This window comes from Drosophila sechellia, chromosome X (genome assembly GCF_004382195.2).
Source record: "Drosophila sechellia strain sech25 chromosome X, ASM438219v1, whole genome shotgun sequence".
Taxonomy (NCBI): Eukaryota; Metazoa; Arthropoda; class Insecta; order Diptera; family Drosophilidae; genus Drosophila; species Drosophila sechellia.
The window spans coordinates 4,008,423-4,029,293 of NC_045954.1; the positions used below are offsets into that span (position 1 = coordinate 4,008,423).

The window sequence follows — 20,871 nt, forward strand, 5'->3', positions numbered from 1 at the left end:
CATAACCCCGCTTCCGCCAAATGTTCCCATTGACAGCTGGAAAAGCATTTCCATGTCAGTGCATATATATATGTATATATGTATATGTATGTATGTAAGTGCATATGTATGCTGATAGTACCACGAACTGTGTGACAGAGAATGATTTGAAAATTGTGGAAAAGGGCATAATTTCAATAGCTAGTTGTGCCCGTACTCCATATGCGTTCAAAACCCAATGCAGTGCAGTAATATAATAGGATAAATGAAAAACAAATGATGATGATAACTGGAAATCAACCGCTAGTAAATGGTAGTCAGCGTTGCGTATTAATATGTACATACATACTTTCGACCGATGCAAAAACAATTAACTACAGAAACAAACAAAAAAAAATGTAAACAACATTGAGGCCCGAGTTTGCTAAAATTTCACATGTAGACAAAACGAGAACGAAAGTGCTTGTTGCAGCACATTTTACACTTGTTTCACTCTTCAGTGCAGTAAAAAGCAAAAACTTACGTGTTAACTCGCACAAATGTGTACATAATGGCTTGATTGCAATTTCAATCTGTGTACATACACAACAAAATGCTTCAAACTGGAGCATTCATTCTGGACATGTTTGAGGCAAATTAGTGGTTTGTTTGGCCTATTAATAGCAACATGACAGGTGCAATTAGAAGCGCAAGCTGGATGCAATGATGACGTGACAACTTAAATTGGTGCTAAGCGGGGAAAAACATTTCAAAATGAATTAGGAACTGAGCGATCTGCAGGTGGGCACCTGCAACGATGGCATAAACCACTTTGTCTGGGTCCAAAGACACTCGATCCATTCCCCATCCGGTGTGCCTCCTATGCAAATAATGGGCGCAATGTGTCACTGAGCCACCAACTGACAGTTCGGATGAAGTGTCGCTGACAGGACGCGGATGTGGATGTGGATGCGGATGCGGATACGGATATGGCAGCCAGTGCCTGCTGTGTTGGTATGCGGTATGATGGATCAATACCACACATAGACATACACTATGCACCGCACTACACACCTCACACCTCACACCAGCTACCACCTACCACCTCGCTCCCAGCCAAGTGCGAACATAAAATGTATAAAATATTGGCTGTCTACACGATTTCTAGGCAAGAAACCAAACCGAACCGAACTGAACTGAACTGAAGCGGGGAATTCAATTTATATGCAAATGATATGCGAGGCGGGCTGAAGACAGGCGGCAGCAAGCCCAAACCAATACGAATACCAAAAACCGAACCTGAACCTGAACCTGAAACCAAGCCCCAAAACCGTTGCGAGCGGCGTTCAGCTATGTGAATTTTAATTATATTTATTAAAAAATGTAATTATGTTAAAAAGCAAGACAGAGCGACAGACGGACACGTCGATGTGACAGGCAGAGAAAATGCAATAAATAAATATACGTCCACCCATCCGAGCCAATTAGCTGGGTTCTCGGTTCAGGTAAAGTAGCGAGTGCCCTCCGACGAATCGTCCCTCACATCGTAAATTGTGGGCATCGAATAGGTTGGTCTGTCGTAGCTCTTGCGTTCGTAGGTCTTTCGGCTGGGTCTTTCAGTGACTTCCTCGGACTCCTCGTATTCCGCCTCGGTGGCCTCTGCTGAGTAGTATTTAGCAGTGTGCCGTTCCTGGTCCTGGTAGCCATAGCAAGGCTTCACTGTGGTCTTCTTGGACTTGCTCTTTTTGCCCGACTTCTTGGACAACTTGCCCTCGAAGAAGGCCAGCTCCTTCTCCTTCTTGGCCTCGAAAAAGGCCAGCTCCTTTTCTTTCTTTTCGTCCCACCACTGTTTGAACTTCTCCCACTCGTTCTCCTTCTTCTCCAGCTTGGCCTTCTCCTTTTCGGTGAACAAATTGAGGAAATCCAGCTTCTTGAGCAGCTCCGTCTGCTTCTTGCCCTCGAACCAATCCAGCATTTCTTCATCCTTGGCCTCCTTGGCTTCTAGTTTCGCCTCCAGCTTGGGCAGCTTCAATAGCCATCCGTGGGCCATCTGCAGAGCTGTGGGTTTTTTTCGCCACAAAATATGACAAAGCCATGAGCTATTGTGTTCCATTTAGGTTCCTTGTTAAAAAAAACTCACCAAAACAGGCCATCGCCAGCAGCATTAGTTGTGGTCCAAATCTCAGCATTGTCTTTTGGCTTTCGGTTGGTACTTGGAGTCCAAAACTCTTGTTCGGCTTCTGTTCGGTCACAAGCAGATGGTCTGGCTACTTATAACCCGAAAATCCGAGCCACTGCATCTGGGAGCACGTGCTGCCTGCCTCGCCACTGCGATAAGCACGTGCATTTCGGTTGAGAAATCTATCAAGCTCGCGGCATATTTGGGCCTTCTGCGATACTGGGTTCAATGCTCTGCGTGCACCGCAAGAAATAATACTTTGGATAAACACCAAATTGTTGTACACAAATGATTGCGATCCCCGGGTCTTCTTACTCGCTACATTCTAGACGCTTAGTTTTCGCTCAGTGATGGTGGTATGTTCTGTCCTCTGGTCAACTGTCGCTCTGATTAGTCCGGCAGTTATTTAGCAATGTCTTTGGGGGACTTTGGGCAGTTCTGGCAAAGATTTTAATGCACTGGCTGGCGACTGCGAGTCGAAAAGCAGGCGCTGCTAATTGAGTCTGCCATTATCTAGTGGGTGGTGTTGCCTCGCTTGTTTTTGCTGATGTGTTGAAAGTGGAAGTTAAATTGTATTTGTTTAGTGCGGCTCATGCACACGGAAACCAAAAACCGGAGAGAGGGGCCTTTGACTCTGCAATGTGTGTTTGTGTTGGGCAAACAGTTTGCCAAATTAATTGCACACCAACTGTTTATTTGCCCGTTTGTGTTTTATGAGTTCCTCCCCAGGTTTCCTTTCCGAGTTTCTATTACCATTTGCCTAGCCCGTTTGCTTTCTCCAACGTGACACGTTAATGAGGCTCACCAGATTGGAATGTATTACTATTGAGTTGCCTGTGCTTTTTGCCATACAAACATAATTATGCGCATGGAAAATTGTCTCGTAAGACTAAGACTTTCAGCAAAAACATTTAATGCGGACAATGGCATTGGCTCAAAACATAATTGTTGAACATTAGTGCTTTGTGCGTTCCCTTTGCAAAGAAATTGATAGTGATTAAATTCACATAGGATTTGTTTTCATTTTACAATGTTTTTATTGCAATAGAAACCTGAATACTTCAGATATCTTAAAACATTATTTAACAAAAATCATTAATATGATCATTTCCGCAAATTAGTTATGCTTAGTTTATCGTCCGTTTTTTTTAATGACGTAAATCGAATTTACTCCCGAATAATTGCAAGAACTCTTTGTTTTTCACACGCTCATTGATATGATAGAAGATAATAACTTTTACACAAGCTTACACAAGTTATGACTGTGACGAACCATCAACGTAATAGAACTTGCATTTTTTAAAACAAATACTTTATTATTTACGTTGACAAACTTAAATTGGTAAAATACGAAGTAAAAATGGGACTCCAGTTATCAGTGTCAGTCTCCTGGAGGATGGATGCAATTGAAGTGTTACTTGGGGATTCTGTTGTTGTCGATATTTCCTAAATCGAGAGGCAACTCTGGAAATGGTTCCAATACGTTGTTCGAGTTGAGTACGAGATCGTCGTAGTCCTCGCTGAAGTCGTCAAAGCCACTCAAAGTCGTCCTGACGGTTGTTGTTGTGGTGGTGGTGCTGGATGTCAGTGGTGCCAGGGTGGTGCGACGACGGGGTCTCCTGCCTCTACGCCCTTTGCGTCCTCTTCGCAATTTTCGCTGTGGCTTGGCAATCTCGTTTGATCGGCCATATATATTGGGATAGGGTTCCATGGTGTAAACGGTGTAAGCAATTGGTGTTGTGCTGGTGGTTGTTGCTGGTGCGGTGGTGCTCCGAGCAGTTGTTGTTGTAGTTGCTGTTTCAGTGCTGCTCGTTGGTGCTGGAGTGGTTGTTATTTCGGACTGCGGTGTTGTTGATGCTTGTGTAGTTGTGGTTGTCGTTGTAGGTATAGTTGTTGTTGTAGGTTGGGGTGTAGTTGTTGTTGTGGTTTGTGGAGGAGTTGTTGTTGTTGGAAGTGGAGTAGTTTTTGTTGTGGGTTGTGTCGAAGTTGTCGAGACTTGAGTGGTTGTTGTTGGTATGGATTGTGGTGTCGTTGTTGATGGTTGTGTAGCTGTGGACGTTGATTGTGTTGTTGTTGTTGTTGTCGGAGCTTGTGTAGATGTGGTTGAAATAGATTGCGGTGTAGTTGAAGTTGTGGGTGGTGTTGTTGTTGTTAAGGGTTGCACGAGGGTTGAAGTTTGTGGTTCTGTAGTTATTGGTGCTTGTGTTGTGGATGTTGCTGAAGATGGTGTAGTTGTTGTTGACGGTGCTACCGTTGATGTCTGAATAGTTGTTGTTGAAGCTTGGGGAGTTGTTATGGTTGTTGAAGTACTAGTAGTGGGCAGTTGCGTTGTCGTTGTTGTGGTTGTTGGCTGTATTGTTGTTGGAGCTTGTGTCACTGTAGATTGTGTTGTTTGTGTTGTTATAGTTGGAGTGTTTGGTGTAGTGGATGTGTCTGCCGAAATGGTAGAGGTCGACTGTGTACTTGTGGATGTCTCTGTGAATGTGGTTATATCTGCTTGTGTGGTGGACGAACTGGTTAGCGTTGTGGTTGCTGGCACTGTCGTTTGTGTTGCAGATGATGCTGTTGAAGTCGATGTAGGTTCTGTAGTTGTCGCCGAAGGTGCTGTAGTGTTGGAGGATTCTGTAGCATTTGATGCCGCTTCAGCCGCTGCTATTATTTCACTGTTGTTAATTGTAATTGTGTTGTTGTTCAAGCTAGTTGCATTCGCCGACTGACGCTGGTTGTTTGAACTAGTGATCAAGGCCAGAAATGTAGACTCTTGGCCCACAGTTAAACAAACTGTGTAAAACAAACACAGTTAAACAAACAAATGAACTAGAAATTAGCATCCGTGTTTAAATCATGTGAGCCACTACTAATTACCTAATGTTGACACCACAAGGAAGGCAATTAAATGATTACGTGACGGCAGCATTGTTGGTTGACGTGCTCCTTTCCTTTCCGTTTCCTTAATTAGCCCTGAATTGAAGGCTTTAGTCGAGGTGTTGCTTCTGTGACTGGGCGTACTGCTCTATAAATTTGGCTAATTGAACTGATTTGCTGAGTGCTCAGATGGTCAAGTTTTATATCGATGTGCACTGGGCTCCACGTCCGGGAACGTGTGCTCCGTACGTGCGATTGCCGATTAACTTATCGCGTCTTCAGCCGATTCCAATCTCGATGCGCCAGCTGTTTCCACTCACTCTCACTCTTAATCCCCGGTTTCATTCTCCACTTTCCGCCCCTCCGCCATTGAAGAAGATGTCTTCTGCTTGTGATTCTGAATTCCGATTCCGGAAGTGGCATACACTTGTTGAACTTTTTAAAATATGTACTACGAACAGACCGACCGGATGCATTGCTCTTGCATTCGATTAGCAACCGGGCACGTAATCTTGGACAACATCGAAAACAGATGGTCGAAGTAAAACATAAAACAAACCATTTTGAAGGCAATGCGTTTAAATGCGTTCATTAATGAAGCTTTGGAAAAATTATGCGATGAGAATTTAGTTTAGTATACAGTAGTGGCTTATTTAAGTCTAATGCTTAGTATATTAAGGCATGTAAACTGTTTTCTTCACAATAAATCAAATTAATCCTGAACATTATGCTTTTACAAGCACTTTGGTATTTCCTGCACATACATAAACATTTCAGTAAAAGGGAGTAAAACAGCAATTCATTAAAAAAAGATATATAAATATATCTAACGCTTAACTAATTTCAGTTAATTGTAAATGTGATAAAAAGTGATTCAAAAAACCACTATGAATAAATCGAATGAAATGTAAACAGACAATGCGGCATCCGATTAGCTCTGATAACAGCGGCGAATGCAATGGGAATTATTTAATTGCTGGTGTTCGAAAAAAAAAAAAATACTCACGCAATTTTTAATTATGTATTTACATGTCATTCCTAGCCCGCTTTAAAAGCCGAAATTGGTAATTATTTGGCTGGGACGTGACGAGAGGCAAATAGCAAAGTATTATGAAAACAATTCGCTAAAACAGCAGGCAAATAAAAAGTAGTGCTAAATGTGGGTGAAGCGACCATTTTAAAGGGTGAGTGATATGTAATCTAAACACAATAACAAAACAAATCTTAACAATTCTTAAAAGCCTTATAACATTTTTTAATAGTGTAGTTCCATTTCTCTAAATCATTTTTTGATGGTGCAGTTTGGGCCCATTTCGAAGACTAGATGTCGTATGACGTACTTGTACAGTACTTGTAATCGTAGAACATGCTCTAGCTCTAGATAGTGATAGTAAATACGTGAGCTAAGCTAACTAAAGTTTTCCACTGGGGCAGTATAAATAGCGGAGTCGATTCAGTTGGGTCAAGTAGTCGATACATTCGAAACGTACCAAAATGTTCAACAAATCGATTGTCGTTGCCCTCCTTGTGTGCGGTGCGTAGTCCTTCGGTCGCAAGGACACAAGTTGTTTTATTTATAAGCAAATTTGTATTTTTCCAGCCTGCTACCTTGGCACTAGTGATGCTCGCCCCGGACTTACGGATGTGGCCACTGGACCAGTTGGAGCAGCCGCGCCATTGGTAACTGGAGCTCTTGGTGGCCTAACTGGAGGACTAGCTGGCTCCGCTCTGCCTCAGCTGACTGGTTCTCTTGGCCAGTCAGGACCTTTGGGATTGGCCCAAGGACCACTTTCCGGACTTACCGGTTAATCCCTTGAACACTTCGGAAGCTCCTAGGCAACTTGTTGTCAAACCAAATAATGTTTCCCGCAAAGCGTATAAAATTTAGCATTTTTTTTTAAACTTTCAATTTCAAATAAAGGTACCTTTTGAGCATTTAAAAAAAATGTTTTTAGATATTTTATTTTCTTAGTCATTTAACTTAGTCGGGAATCGGGTAACCAATATGGAATGCTGTTACCTTTATAAACTTGACTGCTGTTTTATTATTTAAAATATATTACAACATAAGTCTAAACGTGCCGCAGAGAAAATTGTATATATAGATTTTATTGCAAGTTCAAGTTTTTAAGCTCTTTAAGATAATGAAGAACAATTTAAAACAAGTATATTATATTTGAAATGCGCACTTTGCTTATTGCATAGAATAAATTTGTTAGATATCTACATATAACTAAAATAATGTTGTTATCCTACCAACATATCTTGCAACGAACATGTATTGATTTTTAGTTAAATCAATTTGTAATAATGGATAATATAATTTTAAAGATTCACTGTACTTCTGAAGCTTATAAGTAGAAAATTGTAGGCCTTTAAAGTCCATGAAAAGCTCAGGCCTTACGTAATGCAATAACCAAGTGTAAATAAATCTCAGCTACGTGAGCTGTCGTAGCCCAAAACTCCACGTAGGACCAGATTTCCGACTATTTATATAGGGCGAGCTCCCTGAATAGAGCTCAGTTTCCTATTCAACGATGTCAGGCCAAAAGTTATTGTTCATTGCTCTGCTCAGCCATAAGTTATTTCATATTTTCCCATAAGCTTAAAAAGAAAACTTAAACCAACATTTTGAAACAGTGATAATGACAGTGGCCTAGACTTTGCCCACTCAGTCATTGAGTGTGACGAACACATCGTCGGCGAGAAAGCAACTCATCAAGGAATTTGTGGCTAAGGTTCAAGAATTAATAAAGATCTTAATGCAAGATTTGTTGAAACTTCCGGTCCTGAGATAGGATTATCACTTGCAAATAAAAGTGTATTATTTTGTAAATTTCAAGTGAAGTGTGCGTCTTTAACAAACAAAAGTCGCCGGAGCATTATCTCAACAGCTTGTATTTTCTCGAGTCACCACATGCTTGTGGCGACTGTACCGCCATGGCCCAAAAGCCATCGGGAAAATGCCTAAAATTATGCCACAACCCGAGCGAGCCAGAAGCTCACACATCTTGTGTTCTTGCACAAGAAAATGTGTTAAGAAAATCTTAACGAAATTTCTCACGTTTGCCATAATTACGAGAAAAATACGTGACATGTGTCTTGACTGCGAAATTTACCAGGGATTGGGTTCTGTGGCCAGTAACTACGGTTAAAGTAATGCATATGCAGCAAGGTCGACGCGTCGCAGAAAGGGGGAACAAAACGGGTGCCGAGTTGTAAATGGCAATAATACCAATAAAAATCTGTGTACAGAACCCCCACCATTCCCCCTATCGGTGTAATTCATAAAAATCTCTTGAACAAATGTTTGTGACTCTTGGTCGTGACTCGCCGCCGCCTTCTGGAGTCAAAAAAAAACATTAATGCCGTACGCACACACACAGAATGTTGCCTTTTGGCAGGGCCTTCGATTCCATTTCGATGGCTTTGAATAATTCAGGCAAATGTGGTGTGTTCCTTCCTTGGGAGTCGTCTTAAAGTTCCCTGAAGTTTGTCCTCCTCGACGCGCTGGCGAGGGAGGAGTGAAGAGGGGATTCTCTCAGAGGACGTTGTGTGATTGAATTGCGGCCTGATTGACAACTGACAGTTGAAATTGATTTGGCTGCAAAGTCGAGCGGTGCCGGTGGTTGAAACAAACCATCCGGATCCGGCACAGCCAAGATGGATACATGAAGCTGGCGAAGCTGGCGTAGCTGGAACAACGAAGTGCGAGTTGGGGTGGCGCTGCAAGGAGCCGCACTTATTAATCCCCCGAGTGCAGGCGTGCATAAGTATCGGGCAAATGGATTAGAAACTTTTATGTGCACCGCGGTGAAATTGAGGGCCTGCACCGCGAAAAAGGCTAGGGAATCCGCAGAGGTGCTTGCACTCAATAGCAGGTGGCAATCAGTCACAATTTGTGAAGCTTTGCACAACTACTTCTTAAAATGACAAATGTAAATGCTTTAGGAACTTAATAATTGCTATAATGAGCAAATAATAGCACATATATAGATTCAGTTGAAATGCACGTTGGGTATTAACCCTTTTTTTTCTGGGTGTAGGTGATGCGATTGTTGGCTAACTTCTCGGACCAAAGGATTCCGCACCCTCGAATCTGATGCTATTTAATTAAGTTGAACGGACGAAAGGGCTGGGGTGGTGAGTGCTAGCATATGTACGGATAGAATGGGGTGCACCACCACCACCACCCACTGTCCTTCAACAACCCCGACCTATACACACATCCCACCCACTGGCAGCCTTCCACTTTGCCACATTTGTGTGACAGTTAATGAACTCCCGTCACTCTTTCGCTTTTGTTTTCGCTAATCAAAGACACAAGCGGCATGTGAGCGGCATACGCAATGAGACGATGGAGTGCAGTCAATTAATTGATGGATGATGTGCATAATGAAAAGCGAATGGGGAATTGTCAAAGGATCCTTTGGACGTACAGGCAAGTCCCCCTCTTTGGGCATTCCACAACTTCAGGGCTGCAACAAAACTTAAACATCAGAGTTCTTTTTCCACATTCTTTCATCAAGCCTATACAAAACTTCACTAGCGTACATGTATGGGTTTTTTTTTACCTGCCCACTATTCAATGGCAGAAGCTCATCAAGGAACACCGCCCATCGAATGCCGGTCCATTCAGGTCGATGGTTGCACATCCGGGTGTATTGATTGCTTTGACAAATCTGAGGCTCGTGTAATTTCATTACAAAACCCCCGAATCGGCTTCAGCATGGGATTACCACAAAAGCATTTTTCGAGTCGAGTCGAAGTCTATATATTCCCCAAAGTAAGGAGAGAGATGGGCCAATGTCTGGTCTGTTTTGGTCTGGTCTGGCGTGGTCTGGTCGGGTTTTCCAGATGCTTTTCCTCGCCGCCCTCGTTGTGTATGAAATTAAATTCAATTGTGTGACAAGTTAATCCTATTTCTCATCTCCCAACTTTTATTTAAGCTTCATTCTTTATGCATTACATGCGAACTTCGTGGGTGAGTGAGTGACACCGGTCTTGGTTTCCAAGGCAGTCGGCGGTCCATCAATCAGTCAATCAGCCAACCAGCCAGTCAGTCAGGCAGCCAGTCCGTCAGTGAGTCAGTCACTCCTTTGGCAGACGTCATAGACTGTCAGAAATGTTTGATATGTATGTATGCTGCCCACTTTCTGTCTTGGAGCCCGTTTCAAAAAGTGAAAGCGAAGGGTTGGCTGTCTGGACGTCTGGATGTCTGGGTGTCCCAAGGGTCGGGGCTTTTGAGTGCCTCCCTGACTCCGACGATCCAGCAACACTTCATTAAACGCATAAAGCAATAAAATGTTCTCTCGATAAGCAAAACAAAGACCATCCCAAATGAAACCCCATAGAAAAAGGCTTCGAACTTCGTCTGACAGCTTGACGTCGCCTGCTAATGGCAGGAAAAAGAAAAAAACAGAATAAATAGAATAAAGGACGGCATCTATCTACCCGAATTGATACTCTCGAGTCCCTGCAAGTTGGTCCCAGTGATTGGGAAGTCCTAAAGCTGCTAGAAGGCTATAATGAAAGTCAAACGAAAAGTTTCTATGGCTGCGCTCGAAATTTTCTTTGATTATGCAAATGTCACAGCTGAGAGGGCAGAATCTGTTTCGATTGACATCCTGATTTGCCGACAATTGGAACAGGCACCTGGTCTCATCTAAGAATGAATGCATTAAAATAGAAGCTTTCACTGATAAGTTCATTTAAGGATGAAGTAAATTAAGTGCTTCTATTGGCGTTCACGTTCACTATACTTTCTATCTTAAATTCATCTAGAATTCGGGAGTAGTTAACTAGTGCAGTTCAATCAACTTTTCCATGCGCTTTTCCCGTATGTTTGTCACGCCCCCATTAACGCCATGGAAAAAGTGAATCAGACTTGAGCTGGGGCTTTATTCATCACATCAGTGCGGAAGAGGCCAGTCATCATCATCATTATCGTTGTCGTCAGTGAGCTTGTTCCCCTCGATGGCCACCATCGTTGCCCACTGACCAACCGTTGTCATCCCCGTATCCGAATATAATATAGAGTAGCGGAGTTGTATCTTTATTAAGATAATTGCCCATTGAACAGGAAATTATTATATGCGTCCGGGCTCGGCATGTCCTCCGATTCCAAAGCCCATCAAATTCTTGGGGAGATGGAAAAATCATCAACCCAGGACTCAGCGGGGATATAATAATAGCACAATATGCGTCCGAACAGGGTCCGTTCTTCTCGGATGACTACTGGTTCAGGTGGGAATGAGTATGGAAGTGGTAGTGGATTGTGTTTGAGGTTTCGGGCCTTTTAGCTGATGATGATGGCATTTTTCTTCTTTTTTGCGGACGACGCTCGGAAATGAAAAAAAGTACATCACACACGCACAGGTAGGGGAGAGGCAAAAGACAGTGATGGCAAGTGTGGTAAGAGGAGGTACAGATCCTAGGGGTTTGGTGGCTGTCCCCGCAATGGCGGACCATTGTCACCTGCTTCATTACCATGGCCACCGCCATCAGCATCGCCCTCGCCCATCAAACCGGTTGGCGTCGGAGGCTCCCTCCAGCTCCACACGAAGATACTATCGCCGGCTCCCGTATTTAATTCCGTCCTCCGTCGATGTAGCAATACACGCATATTGATCATGAAACGATTCACATCCCGCTGATGATCGATGCGCAATTGGATCGGTGGAATTTGGGTGATTGCACCTCCATCGGGGGAACGCTCCATAATGCGCTCTTCTTCGCCCCGCACGCGATCCATATTCAGGCGAATGCGAAAACTCTGACCTGGATTTGGCCGAAATGGATTCATCTTGCTTCTTGGAATTTCGTTTATTGTCTTTGGTTCGACTTAATCGATAAACGAGATTTGGTTTGGTTTTGGATATTTTGTATCTGTTCTAACTGGAATTTCGATCGAAAGGTTCTGATGCTAATGGGGGATTTCGAATAACTGAACACCTGCTGACACTGTGGACACAAAACCGATTGAAAGAAATCTCAAGGAACAGTGATCATCTGAGATATATAACAAAACAAAAAGAGCTAAATTATGGAATGGTATTAGGTGAAATACAAGAGATAAACATTGTTATGATAGAAATTAATCAAAAAATTTGCCTAACAAAATCCGACATTATCAGATTGGGGGACTTCCGGTGAAATATCTATGCGATCTATGTGGCCCACAAGTACACATACTTGTGTACGCTCGATGCATATTTAATTAAACTTTCACCTCTTCAAAGACGACAAAGATTCTTTGGTGGGGGCGACAGGAGACAAGTCCAGAACACTTTGGTCTCTCGCCTCAATCATTCTCATGGGGTGGATTGGATGTGGATGCTAGTGGATGTCCTAGCTCGAGGACCTGTTACTCTCATCCTGGTTCCTGAAATACTTAAAAGGCAACACGACAAGCTTTAATTAAATCAGTTTTAATTAATGCAAAATGCGAAATTTCAAAAGACGTCGTTGAGCCAAGCGCTGGCTCAAATTGCCGACAACATGGAAAACAGAACACAGAGGCGATGAGCTCCAAAGGACCCAAAAAGGATCCGCATCCCCTCGAACGCAACGTTTTGTTGTCGCATAATTACAACTCAATTGTAATCCAATTTTGGCCAGGCATATAAATCCGATTCAGGCACAAAGTCACGCCCCCGGCCTGGTGTCTGTGTCAACTTTTTCGGTGTCAAATAAATAAACTTTTGACAGTCGGCAGACAGGCCAGCGGGGTTTTTCCGAGCTCCAACTCCGCCCGAAAAAGCCCATCCGCACACCTTTCGCTTTTCGCTGTGGCCACCACCGGAAACGGAAATTTGTTAACAATGGCGAGGGGGTTGGGGTTGCATGTACATTAGTAACTGGGATACCAAAATCAATGAATGCCCCAACAGATGGATTAGATACAGACATCTGACCACGAGCTCATCCGTTCAACCCCGTCGAAGGCAGAACTCTTGATAACTGCAAATTAGTTGCACATGTTCCACATGGGCCACAACTCAAAACAAGACGTGTTTGCACTAATTTGGCCAAAATCAACAGCTGTGCGTACATGTGCTGCCATCTTCTGCTCGCTGTGTGAGTGAAGAAAACTCATCATAACTTTCTTATCAGAAACTTACTTCTTGCTCTTCAGATACCCAACAGAAGCGGCCCCAAAAAAATTAAATAAAATAAAAGAACGGGGGAACTAGCGAGATTTTGGGGCGAAAAACGAGAAGGAAAACAGAAAAATTGCCTAGAAAACTTGTTATAATTACACACTGGCACACACACTCTCACGCGTGCTGGATGGCCGTATGTGTATGTAAGTTGTGCACTGAAAGAAATAAAGGAGACTTTGTCATTACAGAAAATTAATAATATGTTTAAAAAGTTTAGGATTTCATCAATGATTTAACTACGTATGAAACTATTTTATGAGATTTTATAACCCTTATTTCATACCATTATTTTAACATGATTCTTTCATCTATTTTCTCCATTTGTATGACTAACTTAGTGACTGCAAAGCAAGGAATTTGGAAAGGGTGGACGCGGAGAGGGGGGGAGAGTACGAGGGCATGCATGAAGAGGCAACATATGTTGGACTTTGGAGCAAACTTTTGCGAATTTTCGGGGCGCCCTTCCACTTTGCCCCTTGTGGCAGCTCCATATATTGGCACCTCCTCATATCCTCATCGCAGGATTTCGCCGAGTGGAACTTGTGTGTTTTGTGGTTGAGTAGACGCACAGTTTAGGCCCAGAATGCAACAGCTGCGAGAATCCCCATTCCGGAGGATGAAAATGTCCCGGCCAACTCATGGTTCGAGTTTTGCCTGTTGCCGAGAGAAACCCATGACAACTTCCTCACTAATCTGCCCGATGACTCACGATAAGATAGATAATTGCATGGGGTAAGTCCTCTTAGGGTTGCTAATTTTGTGGCTTTGGGGAAGCTAACTTTGGAAAGAATATTGTGAAAGTTTCAGAAAAGGTACAAAAAAAAAAACAAAACGTATTTATATTACTTTATTTCAACGAAAATATGTTGCATATTCATTCACGAACTGGCATCAACAAATTGCAATAAAAAGCAAGGGTTTCCCAGTGTCTGAAAGGATCCCCGTTAACAATCGACTACCTGATTCCAATACCATTGTTTACCCCTCTCAGAGTACCACAAAAGCCCCATAATATCTTTAAAAAATAATAATGACAACAGTTTCAATGGAAGTCTGGAAACAATCAGAGCAACCGCCACATGATGCCAACTTTTCAGGGACTCTTCGCAGAAATAAAAACACGCATCGAAAGCCGAGGGAATTGTTAACGAAGGCTTAAAGAGAATGGGGTAAGTCCTACGAAAAAAAAAATAAAGGCACAAACTTTTGGGCCAACTTTTTTTGGTCAAACAAAAAAGAAAAGAACAGTAACGAAAAAAAATCTATGTGGACAGCGCCAAACTGTCGGAAAATGCCTAAAAATGATCCGGGCCAATGGGAAAAAATAAATATGCCAATGAAATGGACTGTTTTGTCAGCCCTGGGAAATGTGCTCACTGGATGGGGGTGTGGAAAACTGATGGCCCGTCTGGGCGAAAAGCAAAACCAGAGCCAAAGAGAAAGCCATGTGCTCGCAAATGCGGGACACGTACTTGCGCTATAATTATTTCGTACGTGAGCACGTGAGCCCGCCGAAAGACAATGAGTCGCCGTAGCCGGAGAAATGGAAAACGCAGCCTGGAGTTCGAAGACCTGAGTCCGGAGAGCGTCTGCTGCGTCTGCGGCCGGAAGAAGACGCGCTAAGGTTAGCATATAGTACATCAGAGAGATTAAAGTGTGGACTTCCTTCGCATAAAATAATAATGGTAATAAACAAAAAGATTTCAGCAAAATAACAAAATAACGAATTTGATCATTGATATTGAACGAAATACTTTTTTCTAGCTGTGCATCATAAGAACCCGACAAAGGCAACACGTGGCTACAGTTTTGGTCCCCCAATCGCTAATTTTCAGACAGCCCCACAGCGTGACACAAGGTATCAAAAAATGTTTTGGACTAACTCCCCCTCCAAATAATATCCGCCTCAGGACATCGGAGCAAAGATCTTTAGCTTTCCAGCTGCCTTTAAGTATTGCCTACGTGATGGTTTTTCTTCCAGGAAAAATTTATTGTCATTACCTTGAAAGTTGGCCGGAAAGTCTTGGCGTCATATTGGCAGATTTATCATCGTTTATATTAATGGCTCTTTATTACAAGCTTTCATATCGATACGGAATCCAATTTAAGCAGGTGTATATCCTTAATATAAATTCCGAATTTTATTTTAACCAATTCTCTTTAAAACTAGTAGAATATACAACTTCCTGCTTTGGATAGACCTCATCCAGAGTCAGCACTTTGAAAGCATATATCTAATTAAAGGACTGTCCCCTTGGTTCCCAACTGGTCCACATCTCATCCACGTCGTCATTAGCATCGTCATGATCGGAATAAATGAAAGCACCCAACCACTACGACCGCATGCAGCTTAATTCTCATAAAAGTCACATAAAGTAAATAAGTTTGATTATAAGCCACAGAAAGGGGAACACAACAGAGTGACAAAATGGGTGCAAAGGAAGTACACAGCGAGAAATATACATAATGAATTCATATTGCGAAAGCAGAAATTTAATTGTTAGGCGGTCATTTAAAGGACTAATTAAAACACTTCTTGCTTCATTTCAAGTTTAATGATAGGATTTGATTTATGTTTCTTTTGCAATAAACATTAGTTTGAAATTAAATGCATGAATCCATAGTTTTGCTCAGTGCCAATAAAGTGTAGATGTGCCGGACAGCAGCTTCACTGGCAGGTCCTGGACCAAAACAGATCCTGGCTTTGGCAGTTGTCACCGCCGCTGGAGTAATTAACATTCACAATGAAAATGAAAACGAGCAACTGCAGCGGTCTGGATGGGCGAGTGCGAATGGGTGGGTGGGCGTCGTTTGTCTCTGTGGGCGGGTCTTTGAGAGCGGTAAAAGTTTTTAATAACCCGCAACAACAAACACGACTGGGAACACGAAGGACACAACCAACCAAGCCAGTAGGGGCTAGGAAAAAGCGGGGAAAAGCCGAGAAAAAGCGGGCAACGGCGGCACAGAGCAACCGCCAACAGCCACAATAATGACACACAAAACTTTGACAATGTAGTCGTGCGTGAAACGCGCCCCTTCGGAACACAACACCCCGCACCACCCAACCAAGCCACCCACCGATCACAGTGGCAACCCCAATCCATACACCTCTGCCCGCAGGACCCACTTCCGCGTTCAGCGGAAAAGGATTTCTGCCACAACGAAAACAGCAATGAAAACCACAAAATGTTGTCCGCTGGCACACAAAGAAAAATGAATAATATCAATTAATATCGAAAAGTTAGTAAGTGTTAAAACATTTGAAACAAGAAAATTATATTATGATATGAAACAAATAATAGCATATATTTCAAAATATCTAGCTTCACAATTGAATGTTCCAAGAAACTTTTCTACGCTTTTTTTTCTCAGTGCAGTGGACTGATCTGTGGGTGGTTCGGGATTCAAAGGTTGGGGCGGTACGCGGCCAGCATACGCAACATCAAATTGCTGATTGCACACACAGACGGAATGGCTTGAATGGGTATTCAATCGCATCGACTGTGCAACAATTGAAGCGGTTTTAAAATAAACGAATGCGGCTTATTACGCACATGTAGACCACCCTCACCACCCACATCCACCCATTGGACCACCATCACTGCCATACGCACATTGAAATAAATGTCAAATTGAAATTGACATGCTGTGACGGGGGAGGCTACGGTCCAGAGGACCAAAGGAGCCATTGAGGAGGTGTGACGCACTGCGTCCAAGTGCTCAACCGGATGCGGATGCGGATGTCGTGGTCAGCTTTTCACACTGTGACCAATTAAAATTGGATTAGGCCTAACCGAAGTTCAGTGAACTTTCTGCAAGTTTCTGGGTAGAAGTGCTCAGTTTACATCAGCCAATCCAACTATAACTTCATTGGTAGCACATCTTGCCATCGAAGATGAGTAATTATTTTGCCGTTTCAGCTCCTCAAGAACATTAAACAGTCAACCGAATTCGATAGTCGCCCTGTTCCAAGGACAAAACACTTATCAAAGTGTCATTTGCGATTTTTGGGCGTCACCTGGCGGGATTTTGGATTTGGGTGCTCGGACTTTGCCCCAAGCACTTCCGCTTTAAGACTACGCCATTGTTTGATCAGCGCGTGGCTAATAAGATTTTAAAGGGCATTTATGGCAACAAAGGAGCCGGCGAGCGGCAGAAATCGAGTGAAAAATGGTAGATGGGAAATGGAAAATGGAAAATAGCAAAAGGGGGGGCATGTTGGTGCTTTTACTGGTACGGGTCTAATTTTATTAATGTTGCCAATTTTCAACGGGTGGTACGTAGCGGGTTTACAGGTAAGTGCCCCACGGGGGATGGAAAAAAAAAGAATATGTGGGGTTGGTTGTAGCAATAAATGTGCGCGTAAGCGGCGCAATTAAATATGAAATATTTAAGAGCTGCCACGGTTCCTTAGCTCTTAGCTGGTACTCACACCCCCCCCCCCAACCCCCCCCCCCCTCCACCCCCTCCACCAACCACGGCATACCCTGGAAAAGCTGGTGAAGAAAATTATCGGGGAGTGTGGAAAGCAGGCTCTTAGGGTGGCGGCTAATTAATAATTTTTAGGCAATTCAGCAGAATGCCAGGGCTAAGGACTCCGCAACTCAGGTGGCAAAAACTTCGACGCAACTCGACTTGACTTGATTAAGTTTCTTTTTAATGAAGTTCAAAGTGATTTTACTTGCAATTAATACACCTCACCCTCGCAGGTGTCTTTTATTTTCCAATCTCTCCAGCGTTTGCCCCATTTTCCCCCACACCCACAATGATTGATGGCCGGAAAAGCCGCCCGAGGTTTGGTGGAAAACTTTGGCTATGGCTAAACTATTTCCGGGATTCGATTAGGTGGCTCCAATCAGAAATCACACAGTATGGTGGGCAAAATTAAATGAAATATGCATTGCATACATTATTGTTAATGAAAAAAGTTGTTTGGTTTTGACTATTTGGCGACTTGTGAAAGAACTTGCGAGGCGGCTGATGGACAAAGTCGGCTGTCAGTTGTCTGATTAATCGCCGGATGTCGCCAGGACGAACAATGCCCACTCATTTCGAAGGATAACACTTATCCGCAACAACAACTAATTGGAGCTGCAGCAAATGGCTCCAATTCCAAAAGAATGGATGCGGGATCACGGCAGATCCCCATAGAGCATATAAATAACCATAAATGCCGAGCAACTAAACCAACCCAGCAGCAAATTTTTGCGGTTGAGTTTCTTTCCTGGCCAAGAGCTCCTTGCAAAAACATCGAGTGCCCGACAATTATTTACACTCGAAAGTTTTGCCAAGTTGGCCGAGCACAAATGAAGTTGCAACTGCTGTAGCTGTAGATGTAGATGCCAGGATGCTCGAGGAGATGCCGGTTGATGTCAGGACATGCGAGCATGTGTATTCACCAAAAGGGGACACGAGTTATTCGCAGGTGGATCAGGTGGCTCAGGTGGGGAAGGGCATGGCCAGACAGGATGCGGCTGGAGACGAGGGCGAGAATTATGCAACTGCTGTGCTGTGGAAGCCACAGGACGGCACTTCTTGTTGTCAACCTGGCTCCAACTCCAAGTCCACTTCTTCGAACTCCTGCGCTCTTTCTGCGCTCCACGCCGCTCCCGTTGTCCTTGCAGACAATTAAGCAAGGACAATGCGCCGCACAGGCTTTGTAAAAGCTCATGCATGCACACTGGCATCGCAGGTCTGCAAAATCTACACGCGAAGAAAATTAGGCTCTCATTTTTAGTGAGAAGTTAAAAAAAAGCAGTCACACAAGCTACCCTCAAGTACTCGTTGGCATTTTACATATGTATATATTTTTTTATATACGTATATAAAATAAATATTTTCCTCTCTGCACGGAGCACACACCTGGGCTCCTTCTCCGTCCGGATGTGTTCATTGCCGAAACTTTCTGTCCTTGCAGGAAGCTGCGTCCGTCCGTTCTTCTGAAGGCATGAACGCAATTTGCCTGTCAGTGGCTCAGTGCGTTTTGCCTGTGGCAAATTACAAAGCACACCATGATTTACCTAATTGCGCCACTGCATCTCCTGGTAACAACACCCAGGTATCATTGCCTTTTGTTATCCACTTTTTTTTTCTCGGTCCTCGATCGGAGAACAAGTAATGCTGTAGAATTCGCGCTGCCGTAGAACAAGAGATCTCATCTAAAAATTAGAAAATATTTCCATTTGAATTTCGTTTCAATTCGGTCATGAAGCCATTTCAGTTTTAGTTTACCAAGGCTGTACGTACGAACAAAATAGAAAATCAGTTCTGTGATTGCAGCATACTCTCCCTTTCGTCCCATGGCTTTGATTGTGGCCCAATTTTTGCAGCCATGACAAATGTCCAACAATTACAAAATTGCCCGCACACACAATTTGGCAAACAAAATTTACAAAAATTTTCCAAACCATCCGCCCACACACGCACACACACATGGCGACGGGGTAAAATTGAGTAAATTTGCAGTCGCTTTTTTCTCGCTTCTCGTGGTTCCAGCTGGGGCTCGACTTCATTTGCGTTACAGCCGAAATTCATGAGCATGCTCGACTGGGGGTCAACTATGACCACCCAGCACCGCACACCATGCACCACCCTGGACCGCCCACTGCACCACATCCCACGACCATGTTGATGATGATGGCCATGGCGATGGCAATGATGACAACATGTGTGCCTAAGCGCCGACTATAAACTGCGTTGGAAGGACCAAAATGGACGCAGGACGACCGGACATCGCGGTGGGCGTTGTTGGCTTGTGGACGAACGGGCGGATGGGTGTGTGCTGTAGCGGGCTGATTACTGTACTAGTGGGGCGGTTAGGGTTAAGTGTCACAACATGCCATTTAAAATGGGCTGATGGGTGCGGCGGCCAGCTGCCTGATAAGCGAGATGAGCGAACACTTTGCTAACACCATGAATATGAGTATATAGGCAGGTAGGCCTGACAGCATACTAAATAATAAATTACTAAATAATTTTAACAATACAAAAAAATGTTTCATAATTTATGTCTATGCATTCCATAATGGTAATGAACAAAATGTTTAATTTTTTTTATTCAAGAAATCCACAACAATTGCTAAAGAATTCTCTTGTAAAACAAACATACCTTTTTCGACTAGTTTTAATAGCCAATAATTTCACTTTTATTTATATGAAAACTTTTATAGAATTTGCATTCAACAAAAACTGGACAATAGGATCAACCAAGTGGAATGAATCGAGCCAAACCGCGAGGCCAATGTGCCCAGTCTTCTTGCGTCTGGGCTTCTGTTTATTCCCTTTTTATAAACATTATGAAATTATTGCTGTCGCAGGCAACATCAGCCACTAAACCTCGACCCCCAACCCCGATCCCTGCGAAGATAGCAACAGTGTGTCTGCCCACTTAAACATCGCTCCCGTCCACCTTCCACCGCCCACTGCCCACGACCACGCCCATTGTTACACGCTGCATGCAATCAGCCACATGCAGTGATTGTCCACTTTGGCCGCCCATGTGCGATATGTCGAGGAGCCACTGTGGCAGCCGGAGGCAGGCATTGAACCGCAGCCATCGGAACCGCCCAATAAACAGCATGATGGCGGGAATGGCCCAAGGGTTTGGGCGCTCAACGTTTATCCAGGACGAATGAGGACCAAACAGAATGGCCGGGCCGAGCAGGGTAGGGCATGCAAATCGATTGATGTTGATTAGCATAAATT

General features: G+C 43.5%; 5 protein-coding genes and 1 long non-coding RNA gene across 6 annotated transcripts; 3 read left to right on the plus strand and 3 right to left on the minus strand.

Moving 5' to 3' along the window:
- Window positions 1-1,313: 1,313 nt before the first annotated feature.
- On the minus strand, window positions 1,314-2,192 carry LOC6612526. Its single transcript, XM_032725411.1, has 2 exons — window positions 2,099-2,192; window positions 1,314-2,016 (listed from the first exon to the last, which is right to left on the minus strand). Exons 1-2 carry the CDS (start codon window positions 2,145-2,147, stop codon window positions 1,460-1,462), a joined length of 606 nt encoding a protein of 201 aa, XP_032581302.1. The 5' UTR covers window positions 2,148-2,192; the 3' UTR covers window positions 1,314-1,459.
- A 1,040-nt stretch (window positions 2,193-3,232) lies between these two features.
- On the minus strand, window positions 3,233-5,155 carry LOC116802274 (mucin-2). The gene is made up of 2 exons (XM_032726197.1): window positions 5,003-5,155; window positions 3,233-4,918 (listed from the first exon to the last, which is right to left on the minus strand). Exons 1-2 carry the CDS (start codon window positions 5,052-5,054, stop codon window positions 3,552-3,554), a joined length of 1,419 nt encoding a protein of 472 aa, XP_032582088.1. The 5' UTR covers window positions 5,055-5,155; the 3' UTR covers window positions 3,233-3,551.
- Window positions 5,156-6,426: 1,271 nt separating this feature from the next.
- Window positions 6,427-6,949, plus strand: LOC6612525. The gene is made up of 2 exons (XM_002036997.2): window positions 6,427-6,536; window positions 6,603-6,949. The coding sequence occupies exons 1-2, from the start codon at window positions 6,497-6,499 to the stop codon at window positions 6,809-6,811; spliced, it is 249 nt and encodes an 82-aa protein (XP_002037033.1). The 5' UTR covers window positions 6,427-6,496; the 3' UTR covers window positions 6,812-6,949.
- A 363-nt stretch (window positions 6,950-7,312) lies between these two features.
- LOC116802045 lies at window positions 7,313-7,800 on the plus strand. The gene is given in 2 exon segments (XM_032725076.1): window positions 7,313-7,340; window positions 7,643-7,800. Coding segments are annotated over 2 exon segments (186 nt in total).
- Window positions 7,801-10,999: 3,199 nt separating this feature from the next.
- Window positions 11,000-11,990, minus strand: LOC6612524. Its single transcript, XM_002036996.2, has one exon. It carries the CDS (start codon window positions 11,805-11,807, stop codon window positions 11,436-11,438), a length of 372 nt encoding a protein of 123 aa, XP_002037032.1. The 5' UTR covers window positions 11,808-11,990; the 3' UTR covers window positions 11,000-11,435.
- A 2,269-nt stretch (window positions 11,991-14,259) lies between these two features.
- LOC116802286 lies at window positions 14,260-15,652 on the plus strand. Its single transcript, XR_004362656.1, has 5 exons — window positions 14,260-14,336; window positions 14,442-14,852; window positions 14,932-15,025; window positions 15,149-15,279; window positions 15,338-15,652. It is a non-coding gene; the product is annotated as an uncharacterized LOC116802286 (long non-coding RNA).
- The last annotated feature ends 5,219 nt before the right edge of the window (window positions 15,653-20,871 follow it).

Bases quoted from the DNA above. Each gene is read 5' to 3' on its own strand.
- LOC6612526 (XM_032725411.1), bottom strand. From the start codon at position 2,147: ATGCTGAGATTTGGACCACAACTAATGCTGCTGGCGATGGCCTGTTTT. The intron at 2,017-2,098 runs GTGAGTTTTTTT...AAAAACCCACAG, and splicing joins GCTGGCGATGGCCTGTTTTG to CTCTGCAGATGGCCCACGGA.
- LOC116802274 (XM_032726197.1), bottom strand. From the start codon at position 5,054: ATGCTGCCGTCACGTAATCATTTAATTGCCTTCCTTGTGGTGTCAACA. The intron at 4,919-5,002 runs GTAATTAGTAGT...TGTTTTACACAG, and splicing joins CCTTGTGGTGTCAACATTAG to TTTGTTTAACTGTGGGCCAA.
- LOC6612525 (XM_002036997.2), top strand. From the start codon at position 6,497: ATGTTCAACAAATCGATTGTCGTTGCCCTCCTTGTGTGCG. The intron at 6,537-6,602 runs GTGCGTAGTCCT...GTATTTTTCCAG, and splicing joins CGTTGCCCTCCTTGTGTGCG to CCTGCTACCTTGGCACTAGT.
- LOC6612524 (XM_002036996.2), bottom strand. From the start codon at position 11,807: ATGAATCCATTTCGGCCAAATCCAGGTCAGAGTTTTCGCATTCGCCTG.